General features: G+C 40.1%; 2 protein-coding genes across 10 annotated transcripts; both read left to right on the top strand.

Moving 5' to 3' along the window:
- Positions 1 to 3,860: 3,860 nt before the first annotated feature.
- On the top strand, positions 3,861 to 8,947 carry LOC109635641 (UDP-glucuronosyltransferase 2C1-like). 8 transcript variants are annotated; one of them, XM_069509970.1, is made up of 7 exons: positions 3,861 to 4,397; positions 4,546 to 4,716; positions 4,875 to 5,198; positions 5,488 to 5,681; positions 6,380 to 6,678; positions 6,784 to 7,497; positions 7,989 to 8,947. In XM_069509970.1, the coding sequence occupies exons 5-7, from the start codon at positions 6,385 to 6,387 to the stop codon at positions 8,571 to 8,573; spliced, it is 1,593 nt and encodes a 530-aa protein (XP_069366071.1). In that variant the 5' UTR covers positions 3,861 to 4,397; positions 4,546 to 4,716; positions 4,875 to 5,198; positions 5,488 to 5,681; positions 6,380 to 6,384; the 3' UTR covers positions 8,574 to 8,947. The 8 variants fall into 8 exon arrangements, with proteins under 8 accessions (XP_069366071.1, XP_019952521.2, XP_069366074.1 ...); XM_020096962.2 differs by lacking the exon at positions 4,875 to 5,198; XM_069509973.1 differs by lacking the exons at positions 4,546 to 4,716; positions 4,875 to 5,198 and having other exon boundaries at positions 3,861 to 4,123.
- Positions 8,948 to 9,072: 125 nt separating this feature from the next.
- LOC109635708 (UDP-glucuronosyltransferase 2C1-like) lies at positions 9,073 to 13,114 on the top strand. Of its 2 annotated transcripts, XM_069509969.1 has the most exons (6): positions 9,073 to 9,641; positions 10,066 to 10,214; positions 10,489 to 10,653; positions 10,757 to 11,055; positions 11,161 to 11,874; positions 12,468 to 13,114. In XM_069509969.1, exons 3-6 carry the CDS (start codon positions 10,524 to 10,526, stop codon positions 13,050 to 13,052), a joined length of 1,728 nt encoding a protein of 575 aa, XP_069366070.1. In that variant the 5' UTR covers positions 9,073 to 9,641; positions 10,066 to 10,214; positions 10,489 to 10,523; the 3' UTR covers positions 13,053 to 13,114. The 2 variants fall into 2 exon arrangements, with proteins under 2 accessions (XP_069366070.1, XP_069366069.1); XM_069509968.1 differs by lacking the exon at positions 10,066 to 10,214.
- Positions 13,115 to 19,022: the final 5,908 nt, after the last annotated feature.

Raw genomic sequence — 19,022 nt, 5'->3', positions numbered from 1 at the left:
TACTTCCTGCAATATAGTGTCTTCTCTTTAATGGTTTCATATTTTTCTAATCAGGTTTATCTGCCTGAGATAATAAATAATGACACAAAAATTAGAATGTGAGGATTCTCTGGCAAGTCATGTTGGAAACATGAGAAAGGAAGACAATTATTTAGGTTTATAAAAGTTCATCTTGTAATGGAAAACCTGCCTGACATCAGAGCAGGTTAAAGAGGCACAATAATGTTTTTTGCATGTGTTTGCATAGAATCACTTTCATTTTCCAAATGGTCCTGCAGATTTTTTAGATTTCTAATCCTGTCAGTGCTTTGCAGAGACTTCAAAGTTGCTCGGGAGTAATTTAGTTTCATTGAATATGTTTTGATCGGAGCTACATTAGGATTTTGTGATTATACAGATATGAATTTGAATGACTAACTATTTTTCAGTTTAGTTGTTGATCACAGGGGCCTTCACAATAACTGCAACAGCCATGAATTCTGTAATTCGGGGTTCTGCGTCCTGAGTCGAGCTTCTGTGTGGAGCAGCGTCAGGGTTCAGCAGCAGGTCTGAACTCGCCACAGCTCAACTACTGCAGCTCACTTTCAAAAAGACAACGGCAACCAGCATCACCAAACAGGCAGAGTACTGCACTATAGTCATTTTAAACCAAATCTATGCAACTATGAAAATGCAACAATAACATTTATCCATTCATCCTTTGACAGCTTTAAAAAAATATATATTTAATAACTTTATTGAAATATGAAAAATGTATGTTATGTTTTCTAATAATTCAGGCAACCTGGAAAATGACATAAATAATAGTTTAAGAAAATATTGATATTTGGAAAATAACTGTGTCCATTCTTACATTTATATTTCATGTTATCTGGGTTTTATACATACAGTTATACTTCATGACGGCTTATAAGTTGTCTGTTCATGTATGAACTGCATGATGTCATCGTATCTTTGTGCTGATGAGGAATGATCCAATGTGATTCCATCATAAAACAGGTTCTCCAGTAACTGAAGTTGTCCTGTGAGGTGTAATTAAAACAGCAACTAAAACAAAGAGAAGACAAATCAAAGGCTTGGGTGGAGTCTGTAATCAGCTTCACATCATCTCGGAGAACTGTCCTTTAATTCAGACTGTAGAGAAATGAAAGGTCAGCTTGCTTGTCTTTATTTGTACCGGCACACGTGAATAAGAAACTATAGGGCGTCCTTGTATCTGTAACAAAACCAAAGTCACTCTGTGCTTTTGATTTTGAAGGACAAAGACAGTTTCCTCAAAAGAAAGAAAAGTTGTCTGTCACTCAAAACACTGAGGGTACATGTGCAGGAGGTTTTTTCCTGGAGCAGGTTGGCACACGAGAGACGGAAACTTCATCAGGGTGTACCTTGAATATGTGTTTGATTTTATCGTCTTTATCTGTCAGCTGCAACTCCACCCCAGGGAACGAACACACACACACACACACACACACACACACACACACACACACACACACACAAACACACACACGCACACAGGTTTGCTCACCTATCCTTATGAAAACATTTCCATTCTTTCAGCCTTACTAAAACCTTGTCCTTAACCTTAACTCAATCCACATCTTCCCTCTGACTTTAACCAGGAGCTGAGACAGGGTTAATTGTTTCATAAAAAACACTTTTCCCCCCTGCTGTCGCCAAAGAGTTTTCTTACTCTCTGTGAAACTTCACTGAACCTTTGCTTCTCTCGGATTCTCAGGTTTCTGCGGAAGTTGCTTTCCATTCTTTACCGTCTTTTGAAGATGGATCATTTTGGCGATTCAGCCCAAAGGATGAATTTTGCTCTGCAGTTCCCGAACAGATTGATGTTACACATGAACGTAATCCTTGATTTAAAAAATATCATACGACATAACACAATCAACTTCTGCTCCTGCAAAATCTGCTCCTATAATCCGAGCTCTGTGTGGTGTTGAACTTTCCCATTCATCATGTGCACGGCTGCAGAGACCCTTCACCGCTGCATGAGACAGACAGAGTTTCCACACGGCCATTATCCTGTCCAGACCCCTGCTGACAAATGTAAATGGCTTGTGCAGACTGCAACAAAAATAACTCATTTGATATTGTAATGGCAGATTGCATATATATGCAGACTCAGGCGGTTCCATAAGATGTATGACTCCTGCAGGCTCGGCTGTGTAGGTTTCTGCTTGAATGTTTTTTTGATTGTTTACCTTTCACTGTTAATCGCTTTGTAGTCGTAATTCTACCTGAAACATTTGACATATGATGATGAGAATCTGTTAAACCTACGGTGGAACTGATTACAATCTGGTGCACAAGGTGTGTTGCCTTCCGTCTTATCGCTGGTCGACAGAAAAGCAGGAATCACCTGTGAAAATAAGGAACTCAAACTATAAAAGCTGATGAGGAGGAGTTTCCTGTGATGTCCACTCAACGCCGTGGGGGGGGCAAGTAAAACACCAGTGCACACAAAGTGGTTCTGAGCTTTTCATTTATACTTTTTAAGCATAATTGGCATCCGTCAAGTTGCCTCATATCACCCAACATCCTGTGCAGAGTCGTCCCTCAATCAGCTCCAGTAAAGTGATAAATCTAATCATGGGTGTGGAAATTATAATGATTTCTTACTTGAGCTTCTGCTGTGTGGAAGATCTTTGACTTCTGCCTGAGACACTGTTTCCTTTTCAATGAATGACCAGATGATGAGATTTGTCATGGAAGAAATGGTGCGGGGGGTTTCATCCTTCTGCTTGTTTTTACATGATACACGGGGAAATCCTTTATTTTTAGTTCGCTGTGGTGAGATGGATTTTCCATTGAAACTTGAAAAAACCTGATGTAATTAGAATGGAAGAGTTGGGGATGAGTAATTCAGACCGGGTGGGTTTGTTGTGTTTGTTTTTGTGTGTGTGTGTGTGTGTGTGTGTGTGTGTGTGTGTGTGGTATCCTGTGATTCACTAAGGAACTGTGGATGTTGAAGTTCATTATGTTTAGAAAAATCCTCTTTTCTCTTTTGTGAATAGCGTTGGAACCTATCCGATATATGAGGTGCCAATACTGACCCACATAAATAAATATGTTAAAAGGCAATTTTAAGCCCAAATCCAAAATGCTGTAGCCTGACAGTGTTTCCTCCTTCAATAAACCACTAGATGATGGATTTTGTAATGGAAAAAAACTGTCCTGGGGATTTCATCCTCCTGCAGCTGACTTACAAGCATATTTTTTTAAAGATGCATGGGGAAAACTTTTATTCTTAGTATGCTGCGGTCAAATTGAAATACTTTTTTTATATCATGACTCTTGTTTATTGGACAGACTAATCAATAGTCCCCATTTTCTCATAACTTTTGTCCAAGTTTTCCAAAGGAGCTCTGGTGTTAGTATCAGTGACTAAACCCCATTCAGGTATCAGAATCAGACCTGTGTGTGTTTTAGATGTGAGTAGACTAATCTGTCGTATGGACGTCTCCTGTTAATGCTGTTTTTTGACCTCTTTAAATTCTCTATCGGTGTGTTTCTGTTGTCTATCAACATTTCTCAAGAACTGGCTCGACCACTGCTCCTCTACCAGATCCTCTTATTCACTGTGGTATTCACGCTTTTGACCCACTTTGCCTGATCTCTCCTCTGTTTCTTGGGAAAGCCTTTACAGCAATCCTTACTTGAAACAACCTTCCTATCACAAGTTGGGGTCACTGTGTGCCAGGGGTTATTTCCACTCTATCACTATATGACGTTTCCAATCACCAGAGACTGCAAATGGGCAGACACTAGGACCCAGCAGAGAGTGCCCAATGTTATTTTGTAGATATAGAAATGTAGACCTCCATTCTTTGACCCACTTTGCCTGATTTCTCATTTCAACCTGTAACTGTTATGCTAATATTCAACAATTGAAAGAACCTTCCTATCACAAGTTGGGGTCACTGTATGCCAGAAGTTATTTCCCCTCTATCTCCACATGAAGCTTTAAATTGGCAGACATTAGGACCCAGCAGAGCATGCTCAATGTTCTTTTGTAGGTGAAGGAATGCAGATTGTTTTTATCCTGAGATTCTGAGGAAACCAGGAAATGCAAAGAAGCCAGAGAGGACTCAGGGGAAGGAGAAACAGGGTATTATGAACACTGACTCACACATTATGCAGGTCATCTTCAAATATATCAGAGACAGTATAGAGATGCTCAATGTTCACTAAACAAAATCTGTGCTGCTAGTTATAACACTGGTATAAAAGAGTTTCCTCATTTTTCCTGGTTGGACACAAGAGAAAGTTCTGCTTCTGAGGACCTGCAGCTTATTTATTGGCTTAATAGCATTACCCCAATAAGATACATACATAAACTCTTCCAAAAGATTTCCCAGGCGGAGGCCAGTAAGGACAGTCCGGTAAGTGACAAACTCCTTTTCACAAGTCATGTCATGTCAGTAATGTCATTCCACGTCATGATTTCCATTCTGCATCAACCAGTGAATATAATCATTATGATTTTATTCTATTAACATTCATTCACTTTTATCTTATAATGTTTTACAGACATCATCGTCTACATGAATGAAAATATCAGAATTACAACAGCAGGGGCTACAGACTCTTTCTACACTGGATCATTCAGACAGATCACTGCTCTTCAGAAGCAGTTTAATAGCAATCACAGCCCAGTGTAGTTTTAGAGTCTGAGGCCCAGAGCAGACATCATTATATGAGGTGGAGTATTTTTTATCCTTCATAATTAGAAATATGAGTAAGTCCACCCAGGACTTTACACCATAAATGTCACAGCCGTATGGATTACATAACTATTTTTTCTTGGTTGTTCCTCTCCCGCTATGAAACTAATATTTAGGCTGCACCTTTCATTCTAGTGTTGGGGGGGAGACATTTCTCAAGAGCATTTCCTGGAGGGGACACCGAACGTACTGTATATATATATATATATATATATATAAAAGGGTCCTCATGATCGTTGCTGTCTCTGGTTCTATCCTCTGTACTGGTACTCATACTCATAACTACACAGTTCAACACAACAACAAGACTAATGTCTTTACTACAATTATGAGAGGGCTCTTCATAACTCAGAGACAAAATCTTACCTGAGAGTCTATCTGTCTGATTGTTTTACAGCACTTCTCAAAACCAGGCCTAAAAGAGCTTTAAGGTTTGGCCCTCAGTAAAAAATATATAAGGTACGCATACATAAGTTTAATATTTTAGTTTGATCCAACTCAATTTTAGTATTTACTTTTGTATATTACTTTGCTTTATTTACTTTCCATTCAAATATTGCTCATGAAAAATCTACACGCAAAACACGGAAAGAGAGTTTAAAATAAACTGCATCGTAAAATATGCAACTGCCCAACTGTATAAAATTGACTAGCTGTTGGTAAACAGAATCATGTTGGTCTTACAAACTGAACAATTGGCTGAATGATGATCACATTAAGCCATTTAAAGACTTATTGTTTGTTGCAGGCTTCACACACAAACTGTGATCTTGCAACGCTGTTATCTCACTAGTGCAAAGGGATTGAGCTGATATGTGATCAGAGCAGTCAGGAGAGTTCAGAGAGAACAAGGGGGAAGGTTGATGATGTTACTCTCCTGCCTCCTGCACGCTCTACCCAGCTGCCACCCCTCACCTACTGCAAACTGAGTATTACCAGGAAGTGAGAATACGTCTGGCATCTCCTGGTGTGTGATGCATATGTGAAAGAGCAACTCTAGACCTCCAGACTGGACCTGAATCTCAAAACATTTTCCAGAGTTCAACAGGTTTTTTTTCTTAAATTAACTTTTACATTTGATCCGTTAAGTAAATCTTCCTGTAATGTTCAAACACTTTTAGTGTAGGGACTTAAATGGTAATTGAGTAATTTTAGTGAAATGGTGGTAAGAATTTGAAGTTTTCCCCACCACCACTAATCCTCATAGTGATGTTAGAGGACTTTCCTACAATCTACAGATTTCATATCTGGAACTTTCATTGTAGCTATATTTGACAGATATGGCAACAGGAACCTGGAGTAGAGAAATCAGCAGGAAAAAAAACTGGGAGAAAATCACTGCAGCACATAACAAGAAGCAGGATTTATTCAGGAAACCTGTCTCTCTTCAGGTTTAACTTGGTATGTGTGGAATTTTGCTGGTTCAAGTGACCCAAAATGGACTAATAACCTCGTGAAAGAGGTCAAAAGAGTTTGAACTCAAATATGTAAGGAATCCTGTAGAAGGAATGTCAGTTTGCAGGCAGGCAGAACTACAGCTGCCACTCTCAACCATGGGTATGTGAATTTCAGGAACAAGTTCATGCTGTAGTATTAAAACTCATATTAAAACGCAATTGTTTCTGTTTCCTGTATGTTAGGCACCATGCCCCTGTCTCGTGTCTGTGGGATATTTGTTCTCCTCAGCATTGGCCTGATTTCCTTCATCCCTTCTTGTCACGGAGGGAACCTTCTGGTGTTCCCCATTGACGGCAGTTCCTGGATCAACATGAAGCTCCTGCTGGAGGAGCTACATGCCAGAGGACACAGCCTCACTGTAATCCGGGGGAGCACCAGCTGGCACATCCCAGAGGAGTCTCCCCTTTACACGTCCATTACAATTAAAATGGATGAGGGTATGGAGAACTTCTTTGAAGTGTACCTGCAGGAACAAATGAGGGTATGTCATCATGGTTGATGTACTGAGCCCCACATGGTCATTTAAATATTGCAATTTATACTTGTTAGATTTTCTTAATACTTATTTTCTAATGATTTTTTCCAGGCGCTGAGAGAAGGGGCCTCATTTCTAACTTCCTTCAAAATCACAAAGGATTTTCTTTCAATGATATTTAAAGCTCATTCTATGTGCGCTGATGCCCTCATTCAAATGTTAGATGATGAAAACCTAGTCAAACGATTAAAGGACGCCCAATATGATCTTGTTCTCACTGACCCAGCCGTAGCACCAGGGGTTCTGTTAGCAAAGTATCTCAAACTACCCCTGGTGCTTAATGTTCGCTGGATCAGCAGTGGAGACGGACAATTTGCCATAGCCCCCTCCCCACTCTCTTATATTCCGGTGCCAGGATCGGGTTTAACTGACAAAATGAATTTCATGCAGAGGGTCAAGAACCTGTTATTCTACAGCATCATATTGTTCCAGCACAAATTCATGGTGGGGCCAATCTACGATGTTGCCTGCACTAAATATATTGAGGGTGAATGTGACATCATGTCGCTGCTTCAGGAGGCAGACATATGGCTGTTCAGGTCAGACTTTGTGTTCGATTTCCCTCGGCCCACGATGCCAAACGTTGTCTACATCGGAGGGTTCCAATGCAAACCAGCTCAGCCTCTGCCAGCGGACCTTGAGCAGTTCGTTCAAAGTGCTGGCGAGCATGGTGTGATCATCATGAGTCTGGGAACCATGGTGGAAGCTTTGCCCAAAGAGGCTGCAGATGACATTGCCAGCGTCTTTGCCAAGATGCCTCAGAAGGTAACGTACTCTGTCATATTTTAATGCAGCAATTAATCGACAGCAGATCAAGTAAAAAACAAACAAACAAACATATAGCCTTTGTAGCCTGTTTGGCATCTAATGAATCATAATAAGGGGTATGGAAAACAGAGGGAGTGATATATGACAAAATGTATTGATGTTACCAAATAAATAATTTTTCTATTTAATTTGCCATCTTTGAGTATCCTGTGTATCTCAGGCTGCAGCGGTGGCAACACCATTGTGTTGCTGTAATCTCTGGAAACAGATGCTGCATGTGAATATGCAGAATCTGTAGACCACGGACTTCTAGCTTCTGTTTCTATTTTGACTAATAAAGGCTCCAATAGATTGGCCTTTGCCACCAGATGCTAGTTTGCCATCAGATGATGGCCGATGGGCTCCCAGATTGTTGTTGATGTAATGTCTGTCTGCTCATGAATAGATGTGCAATAAATGGATGTTGATGCTTTTTGTTTGCTGATCAGGTGATATGGCGGCACAAAGGGGAGCCTCCCTCCACTTTGGGCAACAACACACTCATTGTGGACTGGATGCCGCAGAGGGACCTCCTGGGCCATCCTCAGACCAAAGTTTTTGTAGCTCATGGAGGAACCAATGGAGTCCAGGAGGCCATTTACTACGGGGTCCCCGTGCTCGGCTTACCCCTGTTCCTTGACCAGTTTGACAACCTTGTCCGTTTGCGGGTGAGAGGAGCTGCAAAGATCATTGAACTTGATGAACTTAACAGCCAGAGTTTTGAGCAAGGTCTTCAGGAAGTGCTCCTGCAGGACAGCTACAGACAGAACATGCAAAGACTATCTCGCTTGCACAGAGATCAGCCAATAACACCCATGGATAAGGCTATCTTCTGGGTGGAGTATGTGATCCGTCACAAAGGAGCAGCACACCTGCGCACAGATGCTTATAAGATGCCCTGGTACTCGTACTACAGTTTAGATGTTCTGTTAGTGTTGCTGACTGCTGCAGCTGCACTGCTGCTCTTTACTGTGGCTGTTTTCTGGTTACTGTGCTGCAGAAGTAGAAGGAGGATAAAATCCAAAGCTGAATGAATCTGGAAATGGTTAGAAATCTGCTAGAAAGGGTTCTAAAGCTCTGTAGATGCAAACTTACTGTGCATTCTAAGGTATCTCATTTGTACATCTTTGTTGTATATGAAGTCAAATGACAACCAGTTAACTGATGTAGACAAATAAAATATAATAGCCTTGTCAAAATAATAGAGCCTCTTTCCTGTTTTAATATAAGCTATAAACTGTTTCTTCTTGGATTAATACTTGGTTAACAAATATATAATTGCTGATTGTTGTATGTTGGGGATTTTTGAACTAAAACCAATTCAGATGTAAAAAACTTAACTTGTTATATGAATTGTCGAACATTTAATTTTGATTAGAGTAAAGATCAATACATTTGTATAATTTCACATGAAAGTCTCTGTCATTATTGCTGCAGAAGCTAATGTACTGTTCATGTTACCCCTGTGCAAATCCCAAACAAATGCTAAAGGTTGAATGGAATAGAACAGAAAACTGAGGTTGTGATTGTATGAGAGAAAGCAGTACAACCGAGTTAAAGGTACTATTTCTGAAAAACAACGCAAATTCATATAAAAAAACCAAGAAATACTTCATATGCTTGCTGTGCTGAAAGCAAGACAATCACGGCTGGTATTTTCTGGTCAGAGTATGAGACCGAAAAGTGGGTAAAACAGAGACAACAGTACACAAGAATTGTCTCGACCACTGCTCCTCTACCAGATCCTCTTATTCACTGTGGTATTCACGCTTTTGACCCACTTTGCCTGATCTCTCCTCTGTTTCTTGGAAAAGCCTTTACAACCTGTTACTGTGATGCTCATATTCAACAATCCTTACTTGAAACAACCTTCCTATCACAAGTTGGGGTCACTGTGTGCCAGGGGTTATTTCCACTCTATCACTGTATGAAGTTTCCAATCACCAGAGACTGTAAATGGGCAGACACTAGGACCCAGCAGAGAGTGCCCAATGTTATTTTGTAAGTATAGAAATGTAGACCTCCGTTGTATTTATCCAGAGAGTCTACAGAAACCAGGAAATGCAAAAAAAACAGAGAGGACTCGGGGAAAGGAGAAACAGGTATTATGAAAACGGACTCACACATTGTTCAAGTCATCTTAAAATACACTGCTCAAAAAGATTACTCACAGTGTAACAGCAAGTGAGTTAAACTTCAGGAATATCAATTTGTCCATTTAGGAAGCAAGAGATTGCGAATCAATTTCACTCACTTTGGTGCAAATGAAAGTGACAGCAGGTGAAATGGAGCAGCAAAAGCAAGACAACCATCAAAAGGCAGTGGTTCTACATGTGGTGGCCACAGACTGCTTAAGTGGCTGAATGATTATCAGATTAAGCCATTATGAGAATAATCATTCGTTGCAGGCTAATAAAATATTTTTAATTTGTTCCACCTCAAACTACTACAACAATAAAATGCTTCTTACACATGAATACATCTGTAATAAAAGTGCTTTCACACATTATGTTGTTATCTCACAAGTGCAAAGGGATTGAGCCGATATGTGATCAGAGCAGTCGGGAGAGTTCAGAGAGAGCGAGTGGGAAGGTTGATGACAGTACTCTCCTGCCTCCTGCATGCTCTACCCAGCTGCCACCCCTCACCTACTGCAAACTGAAAATTACCATTAGGTGAGATTACGTCTGACATCTCCTGGTGTGTGATGTGTATGTGAAAGAGCAACTATCCCTTTACCATGGTATGTGTGAAATTCTAGAAGGTTCAAGTTACCTAACCTGGACTAATAGCCTTATGAAAGAAGTCACATGTGTTTACCTGTGACAGAGAAAAACACTCATGAAAGTTCACACAACCACACACACTAGTTTGAAAAAATTATCTAATTATCAGTGAAAAATCTACGATAACATGTTAAATAAGAAGTAAACTGGTTGTTTTTTGCAGAACATTCACTGCAGCATCATAGCTTCATATGGCACATGCATTGTAACTCATTTACCGTTATGGACCAATCATCTGTGGAGTTTGAACTCAAATATGTAAGGAATCCTTTAGAGGGAATTTCAGTCTGCAGGCAGGCAGCACTACAGCTGCCACTCTCAAGCATGGGTGAGTGAATTTCAGGAACATTTTCATGCATTCAGAATTTTCACTTTATAAATGTATGAAAACTCATATTAAAATGCATATGTTTCTGTTTCCTGTATTTTAGGAACCATGCCTCTGTCTCGTGTCTGTGGAATATTTGTTTTATTCAGCTTTGGTCTGATTTCCTTTGTCCCTTCTTGTCACGGAGGGAACCTTCTGGTGTTCCCCGTTGATGGCAGCCACTGGATCAACATGAAGCTCCTGCTGGAGGAGCTTCATGCCAGAGGACACAGCCTCACTGTAATCCGAGGGAGCAACAGCTGGTACATCCCAGAGGAGTCTCCCCTTTACACGTCCATTACAATTAAAATGGATCAGGGTATGGAGAACTTCTTTGATGAGTACCTACAGAAGCAAATGAGGGTATGTCATCATGGTTGATGTACTGAACCCCACGTGGTCATTTAAATATTGCAATTCATATTTTTTAGATTTTCTTAATACTTATTCTCTAATCATTCTTTTCAGGCGCTGAGAGAAGGGGCCTCATTTCTAACTTCCTTCAGAATCACAAAGGATTTCCTTTCCATGATATCTGAAGCTCATTCTATCTGGTCTGATGCCCTCACTCAAGTGTTAGATGATGAAAACATAGTCAAACAATTAAAGGACGCCCAATATGATCTTGTTCTCACTGACCCAGCCATAGCACCAGGGGTTCTGTTAGCAAAGTATCTCAAACTACCCCTGGTGCTTAATGTTCGCTGGATCACCAGCGGAGACGGACAATTTGCCATAGCCCCCTCCCCACTCTCTTATATTCCGGTGCCAGGATCAGGTTTAACTGACAAAATGAATTTCATGCAGAGGGTCAAGAACCTGTTTTTCTACGGCATCATATTGTTCCAGCACAAATTTATGGTGGGGCCAATCTACGATGTTGCCTGCACTAAATATATTGAGGGTGAATGTGACATCATGTCGCTGCTTCAGGAGGCAGACATATGGCTGTTCAGGTCAGATTTTGTGTTTGATTTCCCTCGGCCCACGATGCCAAACGTTGTCTACATCGGAGGGTTCCAATGCAAACCAGCTCAGCCTCTGCCAGCGGACCTTGAGCAGTTCGTTCAGAGTGCTGGCGAGCATGGTGTGATCATCATGACTCTGGGAACCCTGGTGAACGCTTTGCCCAAAGAGGCTGCAGATGACATCGCCAGCGTCTTTGCCAAGATGCCTCAGAAGGTAACATACTCTATCATCCACTTACAAAGACGTGAAATGTTAAAAGCTAGAAATGTGCCAGAGAGACCTTGAGATATGTTTTTATTGCAGAAGTTAATCAACAGCAGATCAAGTAAAAAAAATGTTTGACTAATGTTACGCGTTTTAAACAGTGTGTCTGTGAAGATTTTCAGTCATCTGGGTCATGGTATATCCAAGTGTTAAATAACAGGTCAACTGGAGTTTCTTGAAGACGTTTCACCTCTCATCCAAGAGGCTTCTTCAGTTGTAACTGATTGCTGGGAGTCGTTAGGAGTCGTTGAGTCTCTTAGGTGTAACCTTAACATCTCCTAATGACCCTACAAGTTAAATAAAAAAGTTTTCAGCACTTGGATTTACTTTAAACATTGTACGGATAATGGAAGATAGAGTCATTTGACCCAGATATCCATTCTCTACATTTGAAGCCTCAATAGATTGGCCCTTGCCCCCAGAGGCTAGTTTGCCATCAGATGATGGCCGATGGGCTCCAAGAATGTTGTTGATGTAATGTCTGTCTGCTCATGAACAGATTTGAAGTAAATGGATGTTGATGCTTTTTGTTTACTGATCAGGTGATATGGCGGCACAAAGGGGAGCCTCCCTCCACTTTGGGCAACAACACGCTCATTGTGGACTGGATGCCACAGAGGGACCTCCTGGGCCATCCTCAGACCAAAGTTTTTGTAGCTCATGGAGGAACCAATGGAGTCCAGGAGGCCATTTACCACGGGATCCCCATGCTTGGCATACCCCTGTTCTTTGACCAGTTTGACAACCTTGTCCGTTTGCAGGTGAGAGGAGCTGCAAAGATCATTGAGCTGGGCAAACTTAACAGCCAGAGTTTTGAGCAAGGTCTTCAGGAAGTGCTCCTGCAGGACAGCTACAGACAGAACATGCAAAGACTATCTCGCTTGCACAGAGATCAGCCAATAACACCCATGGATAAGGCTATCTTCTGGGTGGAGTATGTGATCCGTCACAAAGGAGCAGCACACCTGCGCACAGATGCTTATAAGATGCCCTGGTACTCGTACTACAGTTTAGATGTTCTGTTAGTGTTGCTGACTGCTGCAGCTGCACTGCTGCTCTTTACTGTGGCTGTTTTCTGGTTACTGTGCTGCAGAAGTAGAAGGAGGATAAAATCCAAAGCTGAATGAATCTGGAAATGGTTAAAAATCTGCTAGAAAGGGTTCTAAAGCTCTGTCGACGCAAACTTACTGTGCATTCTAAGGTATTTAATTTGTACATCTTTGTTGTATATGAAATCGAATGACAACCAGTTGACTGATGTAGACAAATAAAATATAAATATCCTTGTCAAAATAGTAGAGCCTCTTTCCTGTTTCAATATTAGCTATCAACTGTTTCTTTATAGATTTACATTTTGGTAAAAAAAAATATAATTGCTGATAGTGTCAACCAATCACTGTCGCGACTTCATTAATTTCCAATTTGCCAAACCCCAAAATTGTTTTCTGTGACAAAGATCAAAGCATTTGTATCATTTCAAAGGAAAGTCTCTGTGTCATTATTGCTACAATAGCAAATATACTGTTCATTTTACCCCTGTGCAAATCCCAAACAAATGCTAAAGGTGGAATAGAATAGAACAGAAAACCATTATTGTCATTGTATGAGAGAAAGCAGTACAACAAAATTAGAGAATTCTGAAAAAAGAGTTTATATCTGCATCTACAGGGTCAATATGAATAATCTTAGTATCTATGTAAAAGCAACACTTTCTGCACTTTTGGTTTGGGTACATTCATTACTCTGTTACAAGAGACGATACAGTACTGTCTCTGTGATGATGTGCTGGTATAGGATTGTATGAGCTGCAGTAAAGTTAATCACAATATCAGAACCACATGTACCATTACCAGGTCGCCGCCGGCAACCGTTTTTTTTGGAAAACTTAGATCTATTTTGTCACGCTTGTTATTCTTTATATTTATATCGATCCATATAAATTACATCACCCTCTAAACTAAAATCAGAGCCACAGAGAAGACAAATGACTCTGGAAAAACCCTTAATTTCAGAATTCCACTGTTCCCCCTTTCTCTGGAATAGTCCGAAAATCAGATGCCTTGAAACAATCAGTGCCTGCAGCGGAAATTTGTCTTTGATAAAGCACATGGTTTCCATTTATGAGATGAGTGAGGTTGCAAGTTAAATTAAGTTTTTTCTTATTATTTGGTGATACTCAGCCTCAGACTCCTGAGCCGGTGAGGAAAACAAGGATGTGAAGATTATTCCAGGGTGCACGCACAAACACACACACACACACACACACACACACAAACACAGTCACCTGTGATTATCTTGTTATCCGTGAGAATCAAAATTGTATGTCTTTTTGGATCAGTAGAAATAATGACCTTTTCATAATCTGCAGTAGTTTGAAAAACAGATGCTTTATTACAGATTTGCCAAAAAATGAATGATTTTACAGAAATAACATATTCACATTGAATTTGTTGGATCTGCATCATGTCCACACGCTGCTGCTGCTGAAGGACGAGCTTCAGAAGTGGTTTATAGAGCTTTGCTGAAGCCATGAATAACAAACAAGAGTTTAAGTTTACCACAGCCGCTGTTCTCTGCCAGTGAGGAAAACACAATCTTCAGATATTTTTCTATTTCTATTTATGTTTGTTGACATTCAAAGGATTTCTGGCGAAGTGTGACTTTAACAGTAGATTTCTGGTGGACACAGACATAAAACACAGCTTTGCATTTTGGTGAATAATTTGCAAGTAAATACAAATGGAGAAATAAAGTGGAAGAATTGATTCGATTGTTTCCCAAGTGTAAATCTCATTTTAATCACATGGAGGAACATTCCAAACCGATAAGTGTAAATAGTTGTGTTTCATTTAAACAAATTCCAATCCTGTTTGAGTTTGTTCTTCAACATGATTGAAAATAGCAGTCGACATTTGTCTTGATGTTGAAGTGCAGAAACAATACAGTTTTCCATTTTGAAATCAGAGACAACACTTACATGTTTTCATTGGCATTTGTTTTGTTTTTTTTAGCAGGATACAGTGTCCAGGATCTTTTTTTTCCCACTTTCTTCATCATTGTGAGACATGGCATTTTTCAACATTTTCCTTGATTTCTCAAAAAACAATTCATGGATCTTGATGGGGAAAAAAATCTGTCATATTAAGGGGCCTGATATTTATGAGAGTGCAAATAAAAATCTGGATCTAGTGAATTTAAATGTGGTTTCATCAAGGGACTGTTGGGCCTGTTCCATTCTAGTTTGCAAGACAAATAAATGTTTCTTCTCTCTAGAAAATACAATTTTACATCATGCTGTGTCTTTGTCAACACATTTAAGACCAAATGTTTCTTTTATCCCCCCTTTTATTAACTTTGTCCTTTTCTTGTTCCCACCTCTGCCTATTAGACATCTAGTTAAAATACTATACTGGACCTAATGACAACCACATGGATGAAATAAAACACAAAAGGGACAAATCATAGTCTCACAGTATCAGAATGAAAGCAGGACATGTTATGTCTGTAAAACAAACCAAGGCATTTTGGGCTGATTCACACCTCCAGACAATCAGAGGAAATATTTGCTCTGGGTTTTTCCTGATTGTCAGCTCTGATTAATATGTAGGCATGTGAAGGTTTTATCAGATCCAAACTTAAATCTCCCAAACGGCTTGCAGACTCACCGGGGTCGCACCAATTATATCAAACAAATTTGAAATTCAGGAGTTGATTATTATCTTAAGGTCAATTCAAAATTGTAGGCAAGTTAAAAAAATATATTCATTTAAGAAGCTAATATTATTTGACCTCAGGAGACCATTGTCTATAAACTTCCATACCATGTATCATAATGTGTCCTCTAAGAATAAATGTAACCTCAAGGAGGATGAGGCCTAAAGTCAACACTAAAACCCCTTACTTGTGTGATAATCCATCTACTTCTAAATTGCACAGCTTTCACTTGTAGTTCTCCCAATTGCTTTTGCCCTGAGGGACGCCTCGACTCCTCCAGACACAAGGTCAGACGCTCGAACATCTGCTGCAGGAGCGGCCCACTAAAACACACAAAACAGGTGCTGTGCATGTTCCTGTCTGGTTGCTGAAGCCTCCATATGTCCTCCTCCCTCGATCTGTCTTCTCTTTGTCCTCCTCCTCTGCCTCCCCCTCAGACTTTGCACCTCCTGAAAAATCCTTCCTGTGATCGCGGCTGTCGTTGGATGATGTCACTGTGCATGCTTTGTGTTAGAGACATGTGAAGGCTGTGCTGTGACTGCGAGGAGAGCTGATGCCTTCATAAGATTAAATACTGCATTTTGAGAGTGGATGTGGATCTACCTAAAGACTTAGAAAATATGTCTGATTTTATTGAATTATTTTAGTTTTCTTTTCTTTTAAATATCTTTTTTATTTAATGTCATCAATGTATTAAATAATTATTGTGCAGGGAAAGTTTTTTTTGTTTAAATGATCGATGCTCACATCACAACACGTCCACAAGCTCAAACAAGAAAAAGCACACACACAACAACCACAGCTGACAGCAGAGGATAAATCATAAACTATGGATAAACAAAGTTAGAATTATGAGACAAGAAAGCAGAGAAAAGATCTATAATTTATACCTTCATGGTAACATAAGATGTTTGATCAGGAAATAATGAGAATAAAAAAAATGTATAGAATATGACTGGGAAAGAAGAGAAAAAAAGAGCAGAAGAAGAATGGCTCAGGCCGTTACTCCTGTGCTTTCTCTGTTGTCTGTGTTCCTCTCCCTGCCTCCTCCTCCTCCTCCTCCTCCCCTGTGTGAGTTCCACACCTGGTCTCAATCTCCCTATCAGCAGCACTACAAGAACCCCGGTTATCTCGCCGCTCATCGCCGGATTGTTCAGTCACCTCAGTGGTAGACACGCTCGGCCTCTTTGAACTACCAGTGAAATGTTTATTTGTATGCTTCTTGTGACTCACCAGAGCAAACTCGCCAGCCTCATCTCCAGCTCACAGGATCTCATGCACACCCTCAGCCAGCCGCCAGCCTGTCACCTGCCTGCCTCAACATTAAACACTCTTATCCTTCACACCAGTCCCTCTCTGTGTCTGCTTACTGGTCCAGTGAGAACTAAAACCTTACAGAATGGCTGCTCAGAAATGATTGTAGTGGGTTTCTTAGAAAATGTCAGCACCTTGTAAATGTTACACTCTGATCTCTGGGTAGTAAAACAGGTTTTATATTGGACCTGCTGAAGGACGGGACCCTGAATTCTTCCATTTAAGTGAAACAGCTTGACGTACCAGTGGAGATTTAACAACTGATACGTTAAGTGTTGCTACTGGAGCGATTCCAAAATCTGTATGTCAAAGGATTTGGCTGAATTTAGTGGTGAGGTGGTTTCTGAAAGTCTGAATTTAAATGGACATGACAAGTACATGTGAAGAAGTGAGGCAGGTGCAACTTGTATCACATGAACACAAATGAGCTAACTTGGTAAAATATCTTAGTTTTGAAATGTATTTATACATGATGGAGCAACTTGAAATAGAAAATTAAAGCCAGACCTTCTTCATTTATCTGGATTATACATTGTTTGCACCAAGCCTGAGATATTTTAGGGAGGAAATCTCACACCCTGACCAAAACAATACATTAATTTATTGCTCTCACTGACCAGGATGTTAAGAGACCTCAGTATTTGAGCCTGTTACTGCACATCAACATATCGATGAGCTCATACAGAGAAAATACTTCACTACTGCTGATATATGACAAATGTGAGCATGTGCAATATTTGTATAAAGCCATATACCATATCCATACCTCCACTCTTCAAGCAACAAGCATGCACTTGCAGTTTCAAGGTAACCCATTCTCAATACACTCACTCACACACGTTCGTGCTCTGTGGCTTGTTCTCCCATGAGGCATCTGTAAGCCATGACATCATTCTTTCCACAGCCTCACAGATCACAATAATTACTCTCTCACTCGGCCAGAAGCACAACTGACTACACGGTTCTTCACAGGAAATCGTGGCCGTTTGGTCGCGTCGAGTCTGAGAAATCATTGTCATAGAAATTCTCCCAGACAGACCACATCATCCAAAATGTGTCGGATCATGTGGCTGGAAACACGGAAGCACCCGCAGTGTTTGTGACATGTGTCTTCATCTGTCTTCTTCTCACCGCTCTGTCTTTAGAGGATTACACTTTTATTTCTTACTTTCAGCAGCTCGTTAATAACACTGAGATATTCATTTAAAAACTTAATATTGATGTTGTGATCGAAACACAACGAGGGGGAAGATTATTTTCTAAAATGAGAGATAATTGTCTAATGTATGAACTCACTACCAATATTTGAGTTCCGGGTTTTGAAACTGTACAGTTTCCATCATATTGGGGGCGTTAACTCAGGAGGTAAAGTGGGTCATCCACTAAGAAGAGGGTTCGATCCCCGTCTCCTCTAGACAAGATGCTGGGTTAGAGTTACTGTGACCTTGGGCTAAAACAAACGCTGTGCCGGTGATGGCTGTTCCGACAGTGTGCGAATAATGTGTGATAGAAAAAGAGCTTCATTTGGAAGTGGTGCATTAAAATGTGTGAATATGACAATTTAATTTATTTATTTAACTTATATATTTTTTCAATTTGCATTTGGCACAATTAAAAGGTAACATTTCATATTTCCAAAGGATTCACAGACTCTGGTACTGAAGAAGCCTGAAAAAGTTATGATCCTCTAGGGACGTTTATTTGAGATGTACGTATGTTTCCAAACCCCCCCTTATTTTCCTTCCTGATTTAGTGTTAGTTAATGTCTCTGTTACCTTCAGTCACCTTCAGTTGTTTTCTATTTGGATTCATAGAACAGTATCTTCTCACTGAATCCATTATAAAGAAAGCGAGACATGTTTTCTTGGATCATTCAAAGCGACACAGATGGAGTAGTATGATAATATTTCTCTGTCATGAAACATCGATCATAAGACAAATCCCAGATGACACTTTGCTCCATTAGTTTCAGATCCATGTGGTTTAAATTACAGCTGGAGGACGGACAACAGAGCTGTCAGAGAACGAGAGTGTATAAAGTTGCAGAATACTTTGTTTTGTCTAGTATT

The sequence above is a fragment of the Paralichthys olivaceus genome, chromosome 15 (assembly GCF_024713975.1).
Source record: "Paralichthys olivaceus isolate ysfri-2021 chromosome 15, ASM2471397v2, whole genome shotgun sequence".
Taxonomy (NCBI): domain Eukaryota; kingdom Metazoa; phylum Chordata; class Actinopteri; order Pleuronectiformes; family Paralichthyidae; genus Paralichthys; species Paralichthys olivaceus.
This window is presented reverse-complemented; position numbering and strand designations above follow the sequence as displayed.